Source organism: Seriola dumerili, unplaced genomic scaffold (assembly GCF_002260705.1).
Source record: "Seriola dumerili isolate Sdu_G_001 unplaced genomic scaffold, Sdu_1.0 BDQW01000081.1, whole genome shotgun sequence".
In the NCBI taxonomy this organism is placed as follows: Eukaryota; Metazoa; Chordata; class Actinopteri; order Carangiformes; family Carangidae; genus Seriola; species Seriola dumerili.
The window spans coordinates 2,082,117-2,104,590 of NW_019174336.1; the positions used below are offsets into that span (position 1 = coordinate 2,082,117).

The window sequence follows — 22,474 nt, forward strand, 5'->3', positions numbered from 1 at the left end:
AAGACTGGACACATTCAATGCTGAACTAGTTTATTTAACAGCTGATCTCATACAAGCATAAATATTCTTTTCACCATAACATTCTTTCAATGGATGCATCTACACAAGCTACTGTAAAAGCACTCACATACTCATTCTTGCATCTCTGTCACTTACAGCTAGCATATTAAAATAAAATAGAAATATATACTGAATACATTTTGAAAACTATGCCATCATTTACCAATATACATTGTAGCCTTTAGTTTGTATAGTCTGGTAGTTCCTGTACAGGTTGGTTGGTCAGTACAACGTACAGTAAGGGCTACTTTTAAGACATTAGTTACTTTTTACTGTACAAAATATGGAAAACATTTACACACAGCCACAGGGTGACATCATTCTGTGTCACTAATTTATGCATATATGATATCAGAGCAAGGGGTCAGATTAACACTTATGCCAGGAAGCGAGAGGAGGAAAGAGGGATGGACCTGTGAAAGAGGATCAACACTCAAACGAGCAAACATAAGCCCATCATCTCTTCTCCACCTGCTGCTAAGACACAGCGTGAGTTCAAAAGCAGATGTGATGCTGGAGTAAGGCAGCTGACGAAAGCAGCATGGTATTCTGAAGGTCACAAGCACAGTCCAACGTGTGAGACTGCAGTCCTACCAGAGACACGCACAGACTGTTGCTTTGCAGAGCAGGGGAGCTGGCCTTTTAACGAATACATCCATCCTTTTTATTACCGTGCTTTCCACAACATACATTTGATTCAGTATGAAGAGATCCTGTTCAGATTATATCTGTCACTGAATGTGTTTATTCTTTACAGTCAGCTGTGCTTAAGCCTGAGCAGTGTTTGCAGCTGAAATGCTTTCTGTCTTATCATCACAACAAACTGATGTGAAATCAGAGGAATCTTTTCACGGAGACCCAAAATCAGTACTTCTAAAATAAATGACCACATTAATAAATTGTGTAAAATATTTAAATAAAGCAATAATTTGTAAACCTGCACCAAAGCCAATGTCAATCAGCATACACCATCCTTAAAAAAAAAAATCCAAATTCTTTTTAAATGATCTGCGACAAAATTTAACAAGTTCTTCTGTGGTCAAAATATCCTTTTTCCTCAAAGCACAGTCCCCTCGCTATTAAGCTAGTGAGCTAAACAACTGCTACCAGATTTAGCCAGTTAGCTCCTGTTGGCCTGAGCAACTACAATGTCAAAGAAATTGTGAATCAACCAGCTAGAGGCAGCTGTTGTAATCAACACAGTACACAGGCACAGAAACTAATATCTCCTTTTATTTATTTAGCTTAAGAAGGCTGCACATGCTAACTACCTAGCTGGCTGTCTAGGTGGATGCGGTTAGGGAGCTTGGTTTATTATTCAGCATCAAAGTGAAGACACAGTGTTAACAGGAGCAGCTAATGTTAGCAGAGTTAACTCAGCAGTGTTTTGATGCTATAGACAAACAACTCTGAAGAGTGAAAAGACTATCTTTGTGGTCGCTCGAGCTAACAGGAGCTAGCTAACACGGCTAACACTGGCTCTTCACTTTGAAGCCGAGTAATAATTTAAGATCAATTGCTGACCTAGCTGCTTAGCCAGCTAGACAGGTAGCATTAGCAGCCTTTCTACCCTGAATAAATAGAAGAAGATATTCGTTTATGTGTCTGTGCACTTTTTATTTACAGCAGCAGCCACACAGTCGAATTCGACTTTAGCTAACAAGTGCTAACTGGCCAAATTTTGTAGAGAGGATGGGGGTATGTGAAAGGTGAGAGGCAACACATGAAAAGTAACATTAGGAAATAAAACTACACAGTACATAAAAGTGTTATTGGGAAAACTGCCATGATGAAATAAAAACAGACTTCCATTTGTAAAAAGGACACTTTGAAAAATCAATAATCAAATAAAAATCATATCTATGATCCCCTGCGACTTCACAAATTCACCAAACTCCATCACTTGTTATTGTTTTGATTGAGAGACCCCTAGGGGCATAAAATAGCATACTGCCTTTAATATTGGACACTTTGGGCCTCCGTATTTATCACTCAAAAACAAGCCTCAGTTTTCCACCAAGACCACAGGTTACTGTAAAATCAAACAGCCACATAAAAATGAAATGATTCAGTACAATCGATCACACATTCAGTCCTTAATCCTTTGTGAAAGAATAAATAAATAAATACAGTAATAAATAAAACAAAAACAGGAATTAAAGCAGAGTACCTTAAAGTGCATTCAGTGTCCCACAGACCCCAGCTCTTATCGTGTTCAGGTGCATTTACGTCAGAGAGGCTTGGCACACAAGGCACTGATGGGAATCTGTGACACAGACATCAGTCAGGCTGGAAGCGCTTCCTCTGATTGGCTGTCTTACCATGTAACTTAAAGGAGTGTTGATTTACATCGTACAAGACAACATGGTGATGAAATATTCCTTAAAGATCCAACTTAAACAAACTAACAGAAATATACAATATAAATCCTTGTCAGACAGTTTCCCTTGTACACAACACAAATACATGTTTTCTCTTGATGCTTCACATTGATTTAATGAAAAGAAACTGATTAAAAAACATAACTGATATATTGTACAGGAGTTAAGGAGGAATGGAGGTGAATGCTAAAGCTTGTGTACAGTTTAGAGAGACGTTAACCTCTGAACTGTCACAGTATTATACTGTCAGCACTGAAAAGATGCTGCCAAAGCAAAATAAGATCATTGTGATGTTTGATGAGAGTAACTCTGTGGTGAGTGAAAACACAAACGAGTTTTCAAAATTAATAATTTTGTCAATTACATATCATTGTTTATTATATAATCTTTCTTGTTCTAATTGACACTGAGAAAATGTCTAGTTTTTGGGCTCAGATATTTTCTATCTGACAGCCCTCAGACTAATGTTATTAAATGCAAAGAAAAAGAAAAATTCAAGTTTAATCACCTGTTTTTGTAAAACCAGGATCAACTGGCCTTCATGACTGAAGTTTCATTTCTCATTTTTCAAAACCAGAAAATGTTGTGATTACGGCTTCTGCCTGCTTTAGCTGCATCTCCAATAAAAATGGAGCAGGAGCCCTTCTTCACAGGTGAACACACTGATGCTTCATGAAAAAGTCTAATTATGGAAAGGATTCAGTCTTGTGTTTGGTAGGGAGTGTAGAGTTTTCCTTCTCCTTTCTAATCCTCTCTCACTATTAAAACCGGCCCTGAAGTGGAAGGTAGCCACATACCTTCAGTCAGTATTTCCTCTGTTGTTGCTTTCACTCAGTGTACAGCTAAATGCTAAACAACAGAGTCAAAACCTAAACCAAACCAGCAGATGACATTAAAGCCCGGCCACATACATTCTAATTAATAACAAACAAAACACACTGAGGGGATTTGCTGCTGCAGCCGTACCTGGTCAGGTAAATGTTAGAAGGCTTTAGATGGATACACTGTGTGACTGACATTACTGAGTCAGTTCACTGACATTATAGCCTCTGTATTAATGTGCTAATGTTACACTACATTTTAACATTTCAGCAGTTTACCACAAGAAGTAAACAGACTGAAGGTCACCAGGAGACGTGCTGGTTCCTGCTCTGTAAAGCTGCTGATGTAACTGACTCCAGAGGAAACTCAATGTTATTATTCTGTAACTGTCTCTCGTGGCCACAGAGGGTGCTGTTCAGCGTCTGGCTTAAATGGCACCAACCATAACTGAGTGACTGTGCCTAATGCAACACTCAGCGTGTAGGAACACTGCTCTATATATCAACATCAACCACCACCAAAGTGCACGACATCTGACAGTCTGACAGCTCAGCCTCCAGCGGATCTTCAGCTTTGTATTTAAAATCTATCAGTTTTTGGAAAAGCACAACTGAACCTGGATCAGTACCTTCTTCACAAACTGCAACGCTCACAACGCCGCCCAGCACAGATGTACTGGACGGAACAAACAGCAATACAACAGTGATACTCCAGGATCATTACCACAGGCAGGGTGTGGGTAGTGCGAAGGTGGCACTGGAGGAAGAGGGTGACTCAACTTAAGATTCATCCCTTTGGAAGCATTAATGTGTTTAGACGATATCATGACACAATTCACATTTAGGCCTGAGGAGAGTGATGGAGTGATGGAGAGGTTCACCCTCCGAGCGCAAACATGGCTGCCAAAGAAGTTTGAAAACAGATCAAAGAAATAAAACTGTAAAAATCTGAAAAAAACATTTTTGCTAGTTTCACCACATGTTTAAGAATCAAGTATCTGTGACAGTTTAGTTGTGGTTTTGTTTTATATGCATGACCTCATCTATCAGACCGTATATGAGGCCCAGGCACTGAAAGCTAATGTTTCTTAATGCACGGTCCTGATGGCACTACAGAGTTTCTCAGTCCACACTGAAGTCTGTCTTCAACTGTCAGAAGAAAGCTGAGGGACAGATCGAACATGACGGAGCACATTAAACACACACAGGGAATTTACACACCTGCAGATGTTAGATCCACCTCTGCTCAGTGCACAGTCAGTGATGAGAGACATGGGGAATGCTTTATGATAAACCTAAAGCCCTTCAAGACTGCGACCTGCCACACCACTGTCAGTGTCAGTGCCCAAACTGGTACAAGGTGTTTACTGGTCCACCAGTAAACCAGTAAACGTTCAATGAATTCAATGTAAACTTGAGTTTTCCTAAACAAAGTCAAAAGGTGCTGATAGGCTGTGCAAATTTTCCCACTGGGTAATAAACCGGTGACGACACCAGGTGTTACAGATTACACCGAACACGTGTCGGCTCAGCATCTGTAGATCAGGAGTGTTACCAGCTGCTGCTTCCTCCAGACACAGTGTGCCTGGCTCATTCATGTCCAGGTTCCCTTCTGACACTGGATTTAAATCCAAAAGATTCCCAGGTAGATGCTTTTGCTTTTGGCTTCGACACCGAATCCTCCGCCATCGTCTTGTGGTCACGTGATCAGACTCCACTACTCTGTGAAGTGACCCTTTCAGGTTATAACGGGAGCCTCCCACTCAGTACTAATAACTAGTATTAGTATTTTATTTGGTGAATGTAGGAGCTACCACTGATACGCCAAAATGAATCAAATGATTTTATGTTTGTAAAAAGAAAAAAAAAAAAAGAAAAATGATTGTGGGAAGTCATGTAATCATGCGAGCCTGAACACCTAGTTACCGTGGCAACCATAGGTGCTGAACTTCTGAATTGCTAACGGAATGATTAAAAAAACAGCAAACCATAGTAATTGCTTCAGTTAAGATTTCCTCCTTCCACTAAGTCTTCATCGTCCTCATCAGTTCTCATTCCTCTTCATTTACATCATCTCACTTTTGTCCTTTAAACCCTGGACTTTGAATTGAATGTTTTAAATGTGGAGAATTTCAGCTGCTTGTTTCTTAGATCCAGAAGAAAAGCGAAGAAGCCTGTAGCCTCTGGATTTCTTCTGTCTTCCTCCCTCCTCACTTGGACTGGACCCCCAGGGTGATCTTCAGGTACTCATAGACCACGTAGCTAATGCTGACTGATGGAATGACCTTCATGAAGTTGGGGGCCAGGCCTCTGTAGAGTCCCGTGGCCCCCTCGGTCCTGACGATATGTCTGAACAGGCCCGTCATGCTCATCTGAGGGCCTCCTTCCTGGGTGGCTGAGGGAGACGGAGAGAGGACATGCTCATCAAACACACGGCACCGTGGACCTGAACCTGAACAAGTCCAGGACCATCACACACCCTGCAGAAAATATTAATGGTGTCAAATTGTTCACAAGTCTCTCTGTTGGAAGCTACGATCCACTGTGCTACACGAAGAGTTTAGAGGATGAATATGGTGCAGCCGGTCGCCATGGTGACAGAGTGACACCCTGCTGCAGACAAACAGAGCAGTGCTGTCTGACAGCAAATGTAATGAACACACACACCTTCACAGGTTTCCACCTGTTTCATGAGGTTGAAACAAGAGTTTTTACAGTTGCAGCCTCACACAGAGAAGTAAGAGAGATTTAGAAAAACCACCAACCAGTCAAGTATCAGGAAGTATGGTCACAGTCTCTCCTTCCTGAGTTACAGTGTTGAATAATGACCACAAGTGTTTTTACACATTATGATGTCACAGTGAAGTATGTCATCACTTCATCATTTTATCCTGTCAATTGTGTTGTAATTAGTTTATGATTTCTTGAGTTATGGTCAAAAACATTTTTGTTTTGTGAGGTCACAGTGACCTTGACCTTTGACTGATGAGCAAATTCTAATCAGTTCGTCTCCGAGTGCAAACGAATGCTTGTGGCAAATGTGAAGAAATTTCCTCAAAGTGTTCCTAAGACATCATGTTCATGAGAATGGAACGGATGGACAGAAAACAGAACACCTCTGGCCACAGCTGCGTGTGTGGAGGTGCAATAAAAACATCTCAATCGAACCATCTCACAAACCGACTAACAGGTGATCTGTCAGCTGGGCTGTTCCTGACGCTCAATAATAAGCTGTACAGAGCAGCAGAGTTGGGCAGCGACTGACCTTGTGCCTGCATTCGAGTCCTGACCAGGGCGAGCGGGTAGCTGGAGAGCTGACCACATGTGCTGGAGGTGGTGCCACAGGCCAGAAGAACAAACACTCCGGGGTCAGCGCTGTCTGTGGCGTAGCGCTGCAGCCAAGAGTTCTTCAGAGTCTGACAGAGGAGAGCGAAGGAACGAGACTGAGCTGCAGAATAATAAACAATAAAGAAAATAAAAAAGACACGCACACACACACACACATGCACACACCTCATAGACGGCCAGGTCGATGCCAGCGTAGGGGATGATGCCCAGCATGTTGGGGACGTAGCCCTTGTAAAAAGCGGCCACACCCTCCCTCTGGAAGATATGTTTGGCACAGTCCAAGATGCCTGAGTACTGACCCGTCTTCCTCAGGGCTAACCGTGTCTTCAGGACCTGAGGAGACAGGAAGTGATGTCAGGCCTTCTCACAGAGGGAAGGAACCTCCACTTCAGTCCAAGACTCGAAAAAAAAAAAAAAAAAAAAAAACTTTCATACTTGTACAGAGTATCATAGGTGTGCCGTGCATTATCTTTCATAAGAAAATAAGTTGGTGTTATGAACCTCATTTACATAAATAACTTGCTCACACTTTGTGCATAACTGACGGTCTGTGAGTCTGCGTGAAGGTCTGTTTCCCTCCAGATAAGAGGTCACAGTACAGTTTCACGTCATGGGTTCAAGGCTAAAAGTTAAAATGGGCAGTCAGTCACAAGACAATGTATTTCTGCACACAAACATCATGACTCATGAGTTTCTACACAGCATTTACAGATACACACAATCCTTATGATCACGCAGGGTATGTGTTTAATGCAGGTCTAGTTTCATGGTATGTCTTCACAGGTCTCTCACCTCCATGGGGTAGATGCTGCTCTGAGCAATGACTCCAGCCAGGGAGCCGGCTACCAGCCGCTCTGCGATGCCCAGCGTCTCCTGGTTACTTCCTATCAGTCGTTTAATCTGAGAGACAGGAAATTAATGTTTGTTCAGCAACAACACAAAACGAGACAGAAGTAAACGACTCATCTGAACCAGAGCTGTGTGAGGTCATACCTGCTCGTAGGCCATGAACTTAATAGCAGACTCAGGGGCGATCTTGATGACATTGATGCCGTTGCCTCGCCACAGTGACCTCACACCGCCTTCTCGGATCATCTGGGAAAAGCCGCCAGCGATGTGCATGCTGTTGCTCTTGGAGGCGTGAACCTGTGCAGGACAAACAGTCAGCACGTCTTCACACAGGGGATCAGTCCTTCACCTCCCTCTGTTCCGTTATATAGTGAAGACGCGCCTCATCCACGAGCTGTGTGTGGTGCGTTACCTGCATGAGAACTTTGAGCCTGTCCAGTGGTGCTGTGCAGGTTCGAGACACGGCCCCAGCTCCTCCTCCGGCCACTAGGTGTCGCCACCACATTCCTGTTTGCTTCTCTTCTGCCGTGAACTCGTCAGGCACCATCAAACTCTCCCCGACATCAAAGATCTGTGGAGGAAAAACAGAGGTTTCAGTCTGGTGACACCGTCGTCCTCAGCACACAGTAGAAGAACTGTCGGTGCGCAGTCAAACACGTCCCTGTGCACCGGGGGTGCGCCATGCTCACTTGGTTTACGGAAGAGAACGACTCTGTTGCTATGGTTGACGTCAATTCTCATGGACGAGCACGCTTGCAGGAACCACAGCGATTGGTTGATGAAAGACTGAAAATGCACATGCGACATCCCGCAGTAATAACAAAAAAAAAACACTGAAAAATAAACGAATACAAATGAAATAATAACGGATTAGGAGCTGTTTACAAAAGTAGTGCATTCTCCAAAATGCATCTGTATGATGAGGTTTGTCTCGACCTGGAAGAAGCATTGCAAAGTTGCATTTTCTAGTGCAGTGTTGCCAAACACTTCATTTCTGCACTGATCGGCTTGTTTCAGTTGGTAGGAGACGTTTCTGCACCTTCACAAACTCCACAACGATCATTATTCCCTCCCGATTGAGTCGTATCTTTTAAGTAATTCAGCGTCATTTAACGTTTCCAGAACAATGTGATGTGGAATGACAGCAGCCAGTTAAGATTCTTAGTGATTTGGTCTCAGTGAGTTAGGAGTCCTCTCCACTGCTTCTAACTTCTCCCAGACTTAGGAGCTACTTTTAGCGCTAAGTAGCTTTGTGAATTACGCTTAGTCAGAAAAATACGGAGTCCTAAAGTTAGGACTGACACGCCCATTATTTTTAAGATCAGCAGGTTAGGAGCTTCTTTTAGCCTGAAGATGCTTTGTGAATACGAGTCCTGATGTTTTGGTTGGAGACACTGGGGGATTATTAGTGGAGAAAGTTTTCATTTCCCTACAATATTTCATGAGCTTGTGTGAACTGTTTTCAGTGCTGCCTGTTAGTTAATGTGCCTGTAAACACTGAGGTTTCTGTGGTGAGTTTGTAACAGTCTGGTGCTGGGTGCTAAATTTAGATTTAGACTGCAGATGGAAGAGAAACCCGCTGCCTTCAGACGGCTGTGAGGAGACTCACCACAGTGAAGATGTCAATACAGACCAACTTACTGTTGTGGAGAGCAGAGCTAATCATTCTGTTTAGCTGGCTGTACTGCCAGTCACACAGAAAAAACTGGTTTTGTGTGCAGTTATGTGTCAGCTGGTTGAAACAAAAGCTCGAATCTGCTCTTTTCTAAGATGAACTCTATCACCGGTCATTACCGGCTCTGTCAGAGTCATTGGTGCAGCTGGTCCCAGTGGATCAGTCCAAGGCTGCGCTTCTTCCCCAGTCCGGCCGTGGAGCCTACACTGCTCTGGTTTTACTGAGAGGAGAACGCTACGAGCTGCTAAAGGCTCCAGCTGGACTCAGAACTGGTTTTTCTTCTGCTCCACGTGTCAGTAACGTGATGCTTCATAAGGTTACATGTCTGTTTTTATTTGTGACCAGCTACAGTAGAAATGATAACATTAGTTAACTCGCTGGTAGCCATATTATGAAGTTGTTCGGCAAATGTCGCTAGTTGGCTAACTGTCAGCATTGCTGTGGATCATATCACTGCAATGCTAGCGTGGGCCAACGGTTGTGGGTGGATTGGTTTTTGCTGGCTCTGGTGAAATCACATGAAGAGAGGGTGACTGCATGTGTGGCTGACGAAGCATTTGTTTTGGTCTAAGTTGCTGGTGGTGTAGTGAGACATCTAGTGGCAGTGACGATCGCCTACAGAACCTTCACTGTCGGAGAGAGAGCAGACAGTTTACCGTGGAGTGTTTCCAGTAGAGGATGATCTCTGGGATGTTGCCTGCTGGGTGGAGGAGGTGATAATCCCGCCACTCGTTCCAGTCAATCGTCATTGTTCCGTTTTTATCCATACTGACGGAGATAACACAGCAGGTACAGACTGTTAGGAATGTGACAGTTTCAGACAGAGAGCAAGCTGCTCACATGCAATCACGGTGACGTTTGTTCTTCCTTTAATGAGTTCAGGTGCACTGTGCTGTAACAGGATGCTTTATGAGCGCACTGTGAATCAACATGTTATCACATCATTGCTTTATTCTGAACAATGTGATGTTTGTTGCATGTTTCCTTTGAAAGCAGCTGGTAACTGAATTAGACGATGCAGTGGTGAGTAGTGCAGAACTGGCTGAGCAAGCAGACTGTAGAAGCTACTACTTACTACAAGATAGGGGCCCAAATACGGCCCCTCCTTATTCTGAGACAAGCCAGAGAGAAGAAAAGACAGACAGACACACAGACAGACAGGAGGTTAGAGGACACACTGAGCCACAACAACATGAGCCAGTAAAACCTACACTGTGACCCCTGGATGGAGCTGAGGGAGCTGTGATTGGCTGACTAACCTGTCAGTCTAGCTGACTAAACACACCCCTCTTACCTGAATGTCTTATTAAACGTGAGAGTAAGTGTTGTGGGTTTGTTAAAGTGCTAACATGTTTACATAAAGAGCTGCCTGACTGAGAGGAGCTACAGTAACAAGAACCTGTGACTTCATTTAAAACTGCTCCAGTTTGTTTGGGGGGTGGTGTTGGGGGTGGTGTTGGGGGTATTTACTCCTCTGTTCCAGTTCACATGCCTATGAATGTGACACATTATAAAATGAAGAAGGAGGGAGACGTCACACACACACTCTCAAACAGGGACTGACTCTGAGACTGTGGATCACAGCTTCACTCTCACCTCCGGAGAATCTTCTCAGCCTGCTCCTCAGAGATGTTCACTCCCAGGTCCCGCAGAGACTGCATTATCTCTTGTGAGTCGATCCGACCTACACCGCAGAAATTCAGCATTTATCTCGCCACTGATTGTACACATAAAAGGTCAGCTTAGTCTCTGTCTTGGGAAACTTCCTTAGAGATTCCTTACCATCATTCTTCTTGTCCAGACTCTTAAAGACGAGGCGGAGTTTCTTCTCGTGGTCTCGGAGATAATGAACAAACTCCTCAAAGTCCAACTGTCCGTCCAGGTCTTTGTCCCCTGCTTTCACTATTTTCTGTAAGGGGAGAAGCGGGGGGGGGGGGGGGGGGGGGGACATGCGAGGGACTTTAATTGAGAATCAAACATGTGAGGAAATGGGAACGAGGACAGCTGCAGAGACAAGAAGCAGCTCATGAACATGTTGCTTTAGTAGCTGGGAATACAGTAAATTATCTGTAAAGGATGTTCACTTGAACTAACTGAACTAATCCATCTCTGTTATTAAAGACTTTATAGACAAAGCGATGTGACAAACAGCAGCCTGCACAGTCTCCTCCATCTGTGCACTGTTGACTCTGCCTGCAGTTCAGACCACTTTACAGCCGTCAGCTTATTAGTCATCTTAGACAGACCATGGCACTTTCTACAGCCTGCCAAGCCAGCTGGAAGGATTCCTACAGGAGCTGGAACATGAAAACACCCTTACCGGCAGGAAACAGCTACCCGAGGGAGGAACAGCTGGGTGTGCAGAGCAGAGAGGAAACCCGTATGTTTGTCTCACGCTGAATCCACCTCAGCAATACTTTGGCAAATGATCTGCTCTGATAACGAGGGGTGGGGGTGGGGGTGGGGGGAAAAACTGTCCAAACATGAAAAAAAGAAAAAAAGAAAATCAACCATGTGCACCGCTGCACTGACAGCAGGAAGGCCAGGTCACAGGCCACTGTCTGTGGTGTGTTTATACAATCAACCATTTCACAGAAAAACAGTCATATAAAGTTTCAGTTGAAAGTTTATTTTTTCCCTTCAGACACTCTCAGAATGCAACGACCAGTAATGACCACAGGGTGGAGCACTCCTGTACTGGACACAGCAGACACTGCTGAGCCTCTCTCTGACATCCACAGGTGTGATGCAGTGAAGTTATTCAATAAACCATTTAAACAAATATGGTCAGCCAGTTCTGCACAGCTGATGTTTTGACTGAAGCTGCCTGAGCACACACTGCGTCGAAGCCAACCTTCAACATGATTATTACTGAGAAGCAGCACGCGGTGGAGTCACACGGTGGAGTCACAGTGGTAGCTCCCGGCCTGATCTGTCAGGTCTGAATTAAATGGCTGACTAACTCCTATCACAGAAACAAAACAGCTGCAACAGCTAAAAATAAACCATGTCAGTCTCAACCATAAGTGGAGGTTTGGGACAAGGCAATCATGTCATGTCTCTGAGTGTTTGCTGCAGTGACCTTTACCTTTCAAAGGCTGATTCTGAGACACTAGTGGCAAATAAACCAGATACCAGATAATATCTGGTTGTAAAACAAAGAACTGAACACTAATAAAGTGACAGTGGAGATTCACCTGTTATAATTATTTATTCTGAGAGACGAAGAATGTTGGTACCAAGTTCTCGCATCAATCCATCAAATTTCCCTGAAGACATTCCACTCAGAACCAAAGGATCAACCTGACGACAGAAAATCGCTTAAGAATCACAGTAACTAAGATTCATCATCTGGGAACCACGAGCACAACCTATAGGAACAAAATCATCCAGCAGATTTACAGGACAATTTAAAGCTGTGGTCTGATGCAGGTTAGAGTTGGCATTTAAAACCACGCGCAGACTTCATTTTGTTCATGTGTGTTAATACTTTCACCAACGCTGCGTTCATGAACTGTCCCCTCAAATAAATACTACCCCACATTCAGTCACTAGACTCAACGATGACGCAGACTGAGTGCCTCACCTCCTGATTGGGTCTCATTGGTCACGACATCCAGACAGTGGTGAATGCATCATGGATAGAGACCAATGGTAAATATCACACAGCTGAATATGAAGACAGCATGGCTCAAAAAAAGACCAATATGCGCCAAAGTGATCGATCATTAATCGTAAGTTTGATACTGATTCGAAGTCGTATCACCCTGCTGGACAAAAAGTCAATGGTTCAACAAAGTCATTCAGACTGATCCTCTATGTCAGGGATGCCATGGTTACGGCCCACGGGCCGGACACGGCCCGATTGAACATCACATCCGGCCCGTGGGTTGATATGGGAGAGATTTTTTGTCTGCTTTGCGAGTGGGTAAAGTTGTTTTAGAAAGACAAAACGCCAAAAATGTGAATTAAATCAGATAATTTCATTAGGTAAAAATGTGTTATGAACGAATAAAATAGGTTACATACTTTATTAATCCTGCGGAGCTGCCTGGTGTGACTTTGCGGGAGACAAACAGCGCAGTGAGCCCCCCTCCCCCCCTCCCCCTAAGCTTAAATTGCTTGCACAAAACTTTTGATCAGCACTCAGCATTTGTTTATTGTTGTTGTTCATTTAAACTAGTATGCACAGAGAGCGTGAGGGGGCGGGCGAGGAGAGAGAGAGAGAGTGAGCGAGCGAGCAAGTGTGAGAGCTAGAGTGAGCTCTGCGGTCTTGGCCATTAGTTCATGTTATTTTTATGTAGGTAATATGTTGTCAAATATGTTTAAACTTAAATAAACTAGCCTACCTATACAGTAGTTATGTCTCGTTGTATTAGTTTGTCCTGGTATTGATGTGATGCGCGTCATTGAATAATGCGCAAATAGATATTCAAATAGTTTGAATATATGTGTTTTTTTAGAGGGAATATTCAAACGTCATTTTTGAGCAGTTTTGACAGCCCTAGCATGGATAGGACAATATTACGTTTTCAGAGGGTACTGTGACTTGCTTTAGGCTTCTATGTAATTGTAGGCCTCATTGTGAGGCTATTGTGGTGCCAATGAAATTTCTTTTTGATGTGTAGGCTTTAATGATAATTTCAAACAGTGATGTTGAGTCAGTGTTTGGTCTTTTCAGTTCGAAAGTGTAATTCGGCCCGCTGAGGTCTCACTTGAAAAAAATCTGGCCCCCTGAACAATTTCACCCTGGCATCCCTGCTCTATGTGTATATGTATGTATATGTTTTTATATATACACAGTATTACACACACATAATATCTGCACATATCTTCACTGGAAATTCAATGGATGGTTGTCGCAATATTTCGCTCTGAACCAAAGTGATGGATCAACAGGCCAACAGACATCACCACCATTTCTCTCACATGCAGAGTAGAACCTGACATGAAAGTCATAAACACTTCAATCCTCAAAAATGAACATGAATGATTTGTTTAAGTTGTTCAAAGAACTTAACAGTAAATGAATATGAAGATTAATCAGGTTGTTTGATCTGTTGGTAGTTGCTGTTACTGAGCCGTAGAAAGATTAATACATAGAGCTCATTAGAAAGTTGGGCAGTAGATCTCTAACATTAATTATCCTGTAGGTGAGACGTCATTGACAGCTTTGGAAAAACCTAATAAAAGAACCATCAAGTTTCCAAGGTCATTACTGTGAGAGAACACAGCCACATCTTTACCCTACCTGTTGGAGATCAGTGGGTGGTGCCACCATGATTAATACTGTGGTCTTCTTTGGAGTAACACTACTCCTGCTGATGTCTTTACTGTCAGAGGAGTGTGCAGTCTTTCCCTGGAGAGCAGTTTGCACTTCAGTAGCTCCACTTTCTTTCTCCCCCGGCTGCTCGGACTCAGCAGGCTCACACTGTGCGCTGCCAAAAAGGCTCTGGCTCAGAAAACGCAACATTTTCTCCAGCATCCTTAAATCAGGGCTCACTGCGTCTGGGTGGCTGGCCTCTACTCAAACACAACAACGACACTCAACTGTGTCTGTCGGACGAAGGCGAAGAGTTGAAGCGGCGCCAGCAGACGTGTGGAAAGGTCAGTCGAGGACGTGAGACTAGAGAGAGGACTCCTCCACTTTCTTCCACCTCACTGCTGCAGCTCAGCATCTCACTTTCTCACCTTCTTACTGAGCTTTTTCTCTTTAAACCACTCAGAAGACAGAGCCACGCTCAGCACCTCAGAAATCCGACACAGCAGAATAATAAAAAAAAAAATTCCTAACTCTTTCCATGTAACTTCTGAGGCATGATTAGTTTTCCATTCATCAAACTAGAACTTCACTCTGTAAATATCTCAGCTGGAGACTGATTAAATGATGACAGCAGCAGCAGACAACCAGGACCTGCTACTAAACCGGCCTCAGTATCAGCAGCCAGAGAAATGCAGCAAAGAGAACCTCCAGAAACCTGCATCCTCACTGCAGCCAAACCTGGCCAATCAGTGAAGCCCATACTGGCAGGTCCGACTGTGGAGCCACGGAACAAGCCCCTCAGCCAATGGAGGACGGGATAGCAGCATGGAAGTTAATTTATGCCTTCAATTGTCAGTAGAAGGAGGGGTGAGGGTGAAGCGCAGGGTTTCCCTCAGTCACTCCTCCCTCACAGGAGAAAATCTGCTGATGCTTCCTCCCCCTCCCTCTTCCCTCCCTCACTCACTGTCCTCATGCACTCCATCTGAGTCATTCAAAGCATCCAGCAGGCAACCCCATCCCTCCAACCATCGGGCTCCGCCGCATCTTAATTCTCCACACGTACTGGCTTCCTCCAGCTGGGAAAACTACAGAGTGATACAGCAAAGTAGGTTCACCTCTTCATAAAATCCTCACTACTCCCAGCTGCTGGTTTTACTGATGCTCTGCTCGCAGAGGACATTGATCCCAGTGTAAATCATTACTGACACAAACAGGAACTCTACTAATTACAGCATTTCCAAGAAGTCCCTACTCCCAGAAGTCCCTCCTGCATGAGGGGGTTTTCACATTTTAGCAAAGAAACAGACTCTTTAAAGGACAAGGCTGTTTTATTCTGTGTATTTCCTATTGTCAACAAATCCCATGAAAAGACCAAAACCCATAACAAGTTAGTCCATCTCTACTTCACTCTGTGGCTTTAAACTCCCAAAGTACTTGTTCCTATACTGAAGACACACTTATTCAATAACACCTCACAAATTTTATTCTGAAAAGGTTCAGCAATTTCCTTAAAAAGCGGCTCACTCTAGTTTTTAATCAAACACTACTCAAATTGGAGGAAATAAAATACACTTAATGTAAATGTCACATCATTAAAAATAGCAATGATAACCCTACTCCTCCAGAGCACTGCAGAGCCCACTTCAGGAGCCACTGTTCTAGGGAGTATTTGGGGCAGCGGGATGGTGTGTGTGTGTTGGATTGAGTCAATGTGTGTGTGTTTGATGTCACCCAGTGCAACAGAAACTCAACTCACTGATGTGTGTTAACAGATTCTGGACAACAGTGGCGCTCTATGACACACTGGAATAAGATGTATCAGGCTGTGGATAAACGATGTGCTGCATACAATCACTGTTGATGTGGGTCTACACATCGCCAGCTTAATCGTAGTCATGAGATGAAATGTCACATTGCTTTAGACATATTTTGTCAATTTTGTTAATTGTTTAGTAAATTTTTATTTTCATTTCATTTTAAGTTTTTATTCATCAGAACATTAGATGAGAAAAATTTGAATTTTAGTAAAGACCAAGAACAAGCATTCAAGTCAAACTTCAACAAAAATCTTAAAGGGGCTGTTTGTAATATTTCTCTGCTGCTGAACGTGGTTTCTCGTCAGGAGCAGGTGGTGGTGATTGTCCCTTGACGAGAGCTTCAGCCATCGTTATCTTTATCAAGCCAGAGGTTATAATATGTCCTCTGAGCAGCTTCGTCTTCAGGACAGACTGGAGGCTACAGTGAGCTGCTATTGCAAAGTGACAAACCGGGCTGAGACTAGCTGGTTAGCATGCTAACTTCAGTAGAAGAAAGGTGTTGTTTGTTTCCACCTCTGGAGACAGATGTTGGTGAGTAAAGGAATGAAGTTTGATGCTGGACTCACAATGTTTCTTCTAGACTGGTAAGTAAACAGCTGCTAATGCTAATGTTAGCTATGTAGCAATAATGAAACTTACAAATAGCTCCTTTAAAGTGAGATTTCTTTCAACTGATTTTAGGCTTAAAGAAAATAAAAATGAAAACAAAATGACAGGTTGTATGAGTGAGAATGCAGCTTTGCAGACAGAGTGTCTAGTCTGATGTTATCAATGCATCCAAGGACTAAAGAGGATAAAACAATGAAATCTGGAATGATGCAACATTACTAAATCCAACTCCTCCATTATGACTCATTCAATGCTACGAGCTTAACTTTATGACACGAGCCCTGAGAATCCAGAGAAGAGGAAAGACAACACACTCATTCAGAGGCAGCAGAGCTTTTCTCCTGACAATAATCTGCTACACTCACTTTTTCTCTCAACTGCTTTATATGTGACCTGGGTCCAGACATCAACCTTTCATGTCGCCTTCATCACGGGGGAACAAAGGATGTTGATGAATATATTTTGTCACAATTTTCATTAATGAAATAGACATTATACACAGATCAGATGCAACATTAAAACTACTATTAATATCCGTGGCCTGTTTTATGCTTTCCAGCTTATTTTGTAATTTCAATTATTTTCCCTTAATGGGTTTGACTAAACCTACATCTATCAGCTACAACATTAGAATCAGTTTCCTGTTGTGGCTGATCGGTGTAAACCAAGTGTTCAGGCGGGTCGTAAACAATTTCCCAGTTTCATTAGCTTAATTATTTGGAAGTAATAATGTTGGTGAACTGACTCAAAATGTCCATTGCGTTGTCTGGGATACGGTAAAGCTGTATTTTTCTAGGAGCTCTTGTGTGTGTTAAACATTTGAGTGTCTACAGTGATGACTTTTCTTCAAATGCACTCCTGCTGTTTGTCCATCTCCAGTGGTCTGCAGTGAGCAGCTGTTATTTGAGAACAGAGTCGAGGAAATGTGGACCCATGGTTGTTCAGTGAGTCAGCAGCTGATTATCAGTGAGGAGGGTATGCAGTCGTCTTCACGGAGAAAGGCTCCTTATCTCATTTTGAATTCACCGCTCATACACACTATGTGACACAAGTGTCCCACTTTACTACACTACTGTTAAAGCCGTAGTTTTCATCTGAAACTGTTGGATGTTATGACCACATGTTGTGTCAACCACATTTACACACTGACTCTGAAACTTTCATCCATCTTTAAGTTTTTTTTGCATCTGTGAAAAGCCTTTAGACAGTTGGTTGAGTTGGTTGACCAGCCTTGAAACACATATACTATCAGCTCTGACAGACACATCACAGGACATTGACCATGAGCTTGTATGTATGATGCAGAGTTTTAAGGCTGTGGCCTGATCTGCAGATCCAGTCGAAAGGCTGATCACTCTTTCAATGGCACAATTTGGATTTCCTATTAAACCCTGTTAGGAATCAAACTGGTGTTATTCTTTTTTTCCAGTATTACTAGCAGGGTTTCAAACCAGACCGACTTCCTGAATAGAACATTCCTGGAGACAATTCCACAGGTAATTTATCATCTGCTCTTGACACTGTCTCAGGACTGGAGGATCCCAGTATTTTCTTTTTCTACTTTCAGGAAGCGAGGGGACCACAAAGTCATCTTTTCTGTGCATAGCGACTTTTATTGGATGACAGATTTAAAAAAAGCATACAAAAAATACAAACTCGATATGCAGACAGTCCAGTGGAGGTCGTAGAGTCTCAGTGTCTGAGATATACTTATAGTAAACTGTTGTTACAGGGATTGCTTCTTCAGAGAAGACACTAACTATGACCTTGGAGGAAGGAATTGCTCAGAAAATTCTATGATGTTTCTTGTGTGAAGTCTGTTTCCTGGGCCCCAGAATAAATATGTTCATTTAAGCCAGAGACTGACCAGAGAGAGTTTTTATTCATCATACATCATCCACTGCATGTCAGCAGGACTCCCCTTGAAAATATAAAGTCTAATGTCCCCATCAAGACCCGTGTGCCCAGATTTGTCCACTAATTACATGACAACAGTGGCTACTTTATTTCTACTGCAATTCCTAATTTGGTGATGTTGAGAGACATGCTCTGTATATTATGGAGCAGGGGCATGTGGTGACAGACAGGCAAGCAGAGCTGAACAACCAACTACACAATCACAGTGTAATTAGCTCATCTATTTGCTCCTGCTCCTCTTAACGCTTAGGAAGAAAAGACTGGTGAAGTCATTTTCTAATGCGCAAGTTTAGTTTCCACGCACGTCTGCACGTGCGTTAAATGCTACAATATCAAAGCTGATCTCAGAACAGTGGAAGCTGAGTCCAGACCCTTCTCTGCTCAACAAGCTCCAGCCTTTGTCAACAGGACACAGTCACACCCACGAAAATGACAGAAACTATAGGTACAACTGCTGTTAGTCAAGCTAGCTTCCAGAGACAATACCCTGCTGCTGCCACAAGAGGACAGTAAATTACATGATGAATGAAACAGGCATCAGGCCCATTATGGGACAGAACGCTGTTCTGAGATCAGATATTAGGAGAGATATCACTTCACTTCAGTATTGTTCTAATTGATGTCTATTTCTAGCTTTAACTGGGCAAACAGCAGTGTCTTGGTGATTTTTAGATCAAATTAAAAATGAACTTTGACGGCAAAATTAAAGTTTATTTTAGATGTTTAGGTTACATATAGACTCATCAAGCACTTTACAGTGGTGGGCTATATGACCTAAAATTTACATCACACTACATTTTTTGTTTTTCACAATAATGGTATTGACAATGTAAGAATAATGATAATAATAAAAAAACAAAAAAACAAAAAAACATTTGTGTTTATTGGCTGAAAATAGGAATGAAATGAGGTGTAGTCCTGTCCTACCAGTGTTTTGGGAGGAGCAACCTGCCCCATAATGTAGGTTCATTAGTTAATGTAATGTGATTCATTCTAAGAACTGGTGTCACATCATTTGTGATCTGACTCACCACAAATCTACCAACCAGACTGGGAATCATTACATCACATTACACTTCAAAGAATTTGCATATTTGAGGAAAATTAAAGCAGGTGGTGACATGGTGTAGGGAATATTTTCTTGTCTCACTTTGGGCCCTTAATACCATTCAATCATGGTCTGAATGTCTCAGTCTCTCTGAGTATTGTTGCTGACCATCTACATCCCTTCAAGGCCACAGTTTACTGTTTTCTAATGGCTACTTCCAGCAGGATAATGCTCCAAAGTTTCCAACATCTGGTGGATCGAACATGACGAATTGAGGCTGTTCCTAATAAGAACTCAGAGCAAACGTATTTCTCACCAGCTGGCCTACAAATAACCAAATTATTGCTGAGTTTTCAGTTTCCCAAAAAAATATGTCAACTGTACATTTACACTTACAGATTTCCCTGTTGTTGTGTTGTTTTCCATGTTGCTTTCTATTTTTCACCCTAAACAACATTCAGTTGTCTGTTCCTTGTTACTTTCTCCCAGCATTCATTTTTGTCGTTGTTTGATATAATTATGCACTTATACTCCAACGGGAAAGGCATCTTTAATTTTCGAATCAACTGTATATGAAAACAAAACAGTAAGACAGAAACAGGGGCAGGAACATGACAGGGAGAATGGCACAAAACGAAAACCCGTCACTATCTGAGATGAGGTATGTCCACCTACCATGAGCTCGTGTTCAGTGCGGTGTACCCCCAACTTCTTCAGCCCAATGGTCAAGTCGTTGACACAAATGCCTCCATCACCGTTCACATCCAGAACCTGGAACAGTACTTTTAGTCTGTGCTCCTGCTCGGGTCCTCCACATATGTCACATGGATGCGCTGACTGGCCGGAGTCAGAGTGCCAGTCATCGGCCACGGGCTGTCGGGTGACCGGTTTAGACGGGGAAGCTGATGAGGGGTCATCGGCGTGCCCGCCTCCGCCGCCCGGGTCGACCCCCGACCGGCACTGGCAGAATACATCACCGAGCAAGGGGGGCATCAACGAGCCCTGCTGGTGCATCATGAACAGCCTGAAACTCTACTAGCTTCAGTGTCAGCTCGGTCAGAGAGCAGCTCGGGCTACCGTTAAACCTCCAGCCCTGATGGCAACGTCACATGTCCCTCCATTTCAGCCGGCACCGAAAGCAAAAGGAGCAGCCGCAGGTTAACGGCGGTTAGCTTACAAACCCGACTCTTAACCACGAACACAGGCAGAGTTCACTTGAGACGAAACCGGTTCCTCTCAGTAGTAATTGCACGTGGAGACATTAGCTCAGTATCCCACCATAAAGTAAATGCTGTCGGCGCCGGTGAAACGAGACGTGGTGATCTGTCACCTCCTGTAAAAAAAATACCTTCACAGCGGCGAACCGAACACTTTACACGGAGCTCGTTTATACGAACATCACAACTAACACGGTTCCTGATTTAAACAACGTTACGGATGAAGACGCTTATTTCAGTATTCCAGTGCCGTTTACTCGCCGACCGTTAAGAGGAGAAAGATATTTGGCTCAGGGAACCGGGTGCGCCGCAAGTCTCGCGGTACGATGCGAGACTACAGCATGATCGCATTGATGAGAGTACTACCTACCTTCTGGGAGGAGACAACATGGCCTTTGGATAAACTGGAGTGGAAAGAATATTTAATGAGAATCCGAAAATAAGGAATGAAAGATATTCTGCTATATTCTCTGTTAGCACAGCTCACTGGCGCCATCTTCTGTTTAATATATGTAAAGTTAATCGACCTCAGACGTACAATATAGTAAAATAGTTTTTTTTAAGTTTTAAGTAAATTAAATCCAATCTATATTATACACACATGTATATGTTTATTTTAAAAAGATTTTTTGGTACCACTTTACAATAAGATTACCCTTATAAAGGATTTAAAAATGGTTTATAATTAGGTTATTAATTCGGTTTTCAAAACTTTATAAATCATAAATAAACAATTATAAACAAGCTATTACACAGTTTTCATACATTGATGCAGGCCCACTATTTGGCAAGATCATGTTAATACTTACTACTCAATCTTACTAATGAATTACTACCATTTATATGACATTGATGATAATTGGATATTCCATAATGCCAAATGAAAGATATGCTGATGGTGGTTAATTTCTAAAAAATTACCAAATATGTGATGAAGAAGCAGGTAAAAATGCCGGATGATGGAGAAAACAAAGAAAGCTCAGTAACTAATGAGATATGAGGCTGAAGAGTACAGAGACATGTGGGCTCACTATTTGGCAAGCAGCAGGTCACTGTTGCCCTGTTTATCTAATGTGTTATAACAGCTAATAAATGATTTCTAAAGTGTTTACAAGCTATAAATCATTCATAAATCCTTTATAATGTAATGTGATTGTAAAGTGGGACTGATTTTGTTTCTACAATAACCACTATTATTTAACAATGGAAGACCATTTCTTCTTTACTATTAACTGAAGTGTTAGTTTAAGTAAATAACTGGTATATAAAAAGGATTACTTCTTATGACAGTGCAGAGAAAATCTGTGTGTGAGTGGTGTGGCGGAACAGCTGTTACTGATCTGTTTAAACCACTGAAGCGTCTAAACTGTTTGTTGTGCAGAGGTGAGCTCATTCTAAAGCCTAACAGGAGAAAAGGACCGTAGGAGTGTCTGACCCTCCCTTACTGTCTGCCAGTGTTTCCATTGTTC

The 22,474-nt window shown here is 42.7% G+C and overlaps 1 protein-coding gene across 1 annotated transcript; it reads right to left on the minus strand.

Annotated features, from left to right (window-relative positions):
* Window positions 1-25: 25 nt before the first annotated feature.
* Window positions 26-21,302, minus strand: LOC111221077 (calcium-binding mitochondrial carrier protein SCaMC-2-like). Its single transcript, XM_022744399.1, has 10 exons — window positions 20,464-21,302; window positions 10,917-11,043; window positions 10,731-10,818; window positions 9,791-9,902; window positions 7,872-8,030; window positions 7,604-7,756; window positions 7,403-7,510; window positions 6,776-6,943; window positions 6,528-6,678; window positions 26-5,657 (listed from the first exon to the last, which is right to left on the minus strand). Exons 1-10 carry the CDS (start codon window positions 20,803-20,805, stop codon window positions 5,473-5,475), a joined length of 1,593 nt encoding a protein of 530 aa, XP_022600120.1. The 5' UTR covers window positions 20,806-21,302; the 3' UTR covers window positions 26-5,472.
* Between the last annotated feature and the right edge of the window lie 1,172 nt (window positions 21,303-22,474).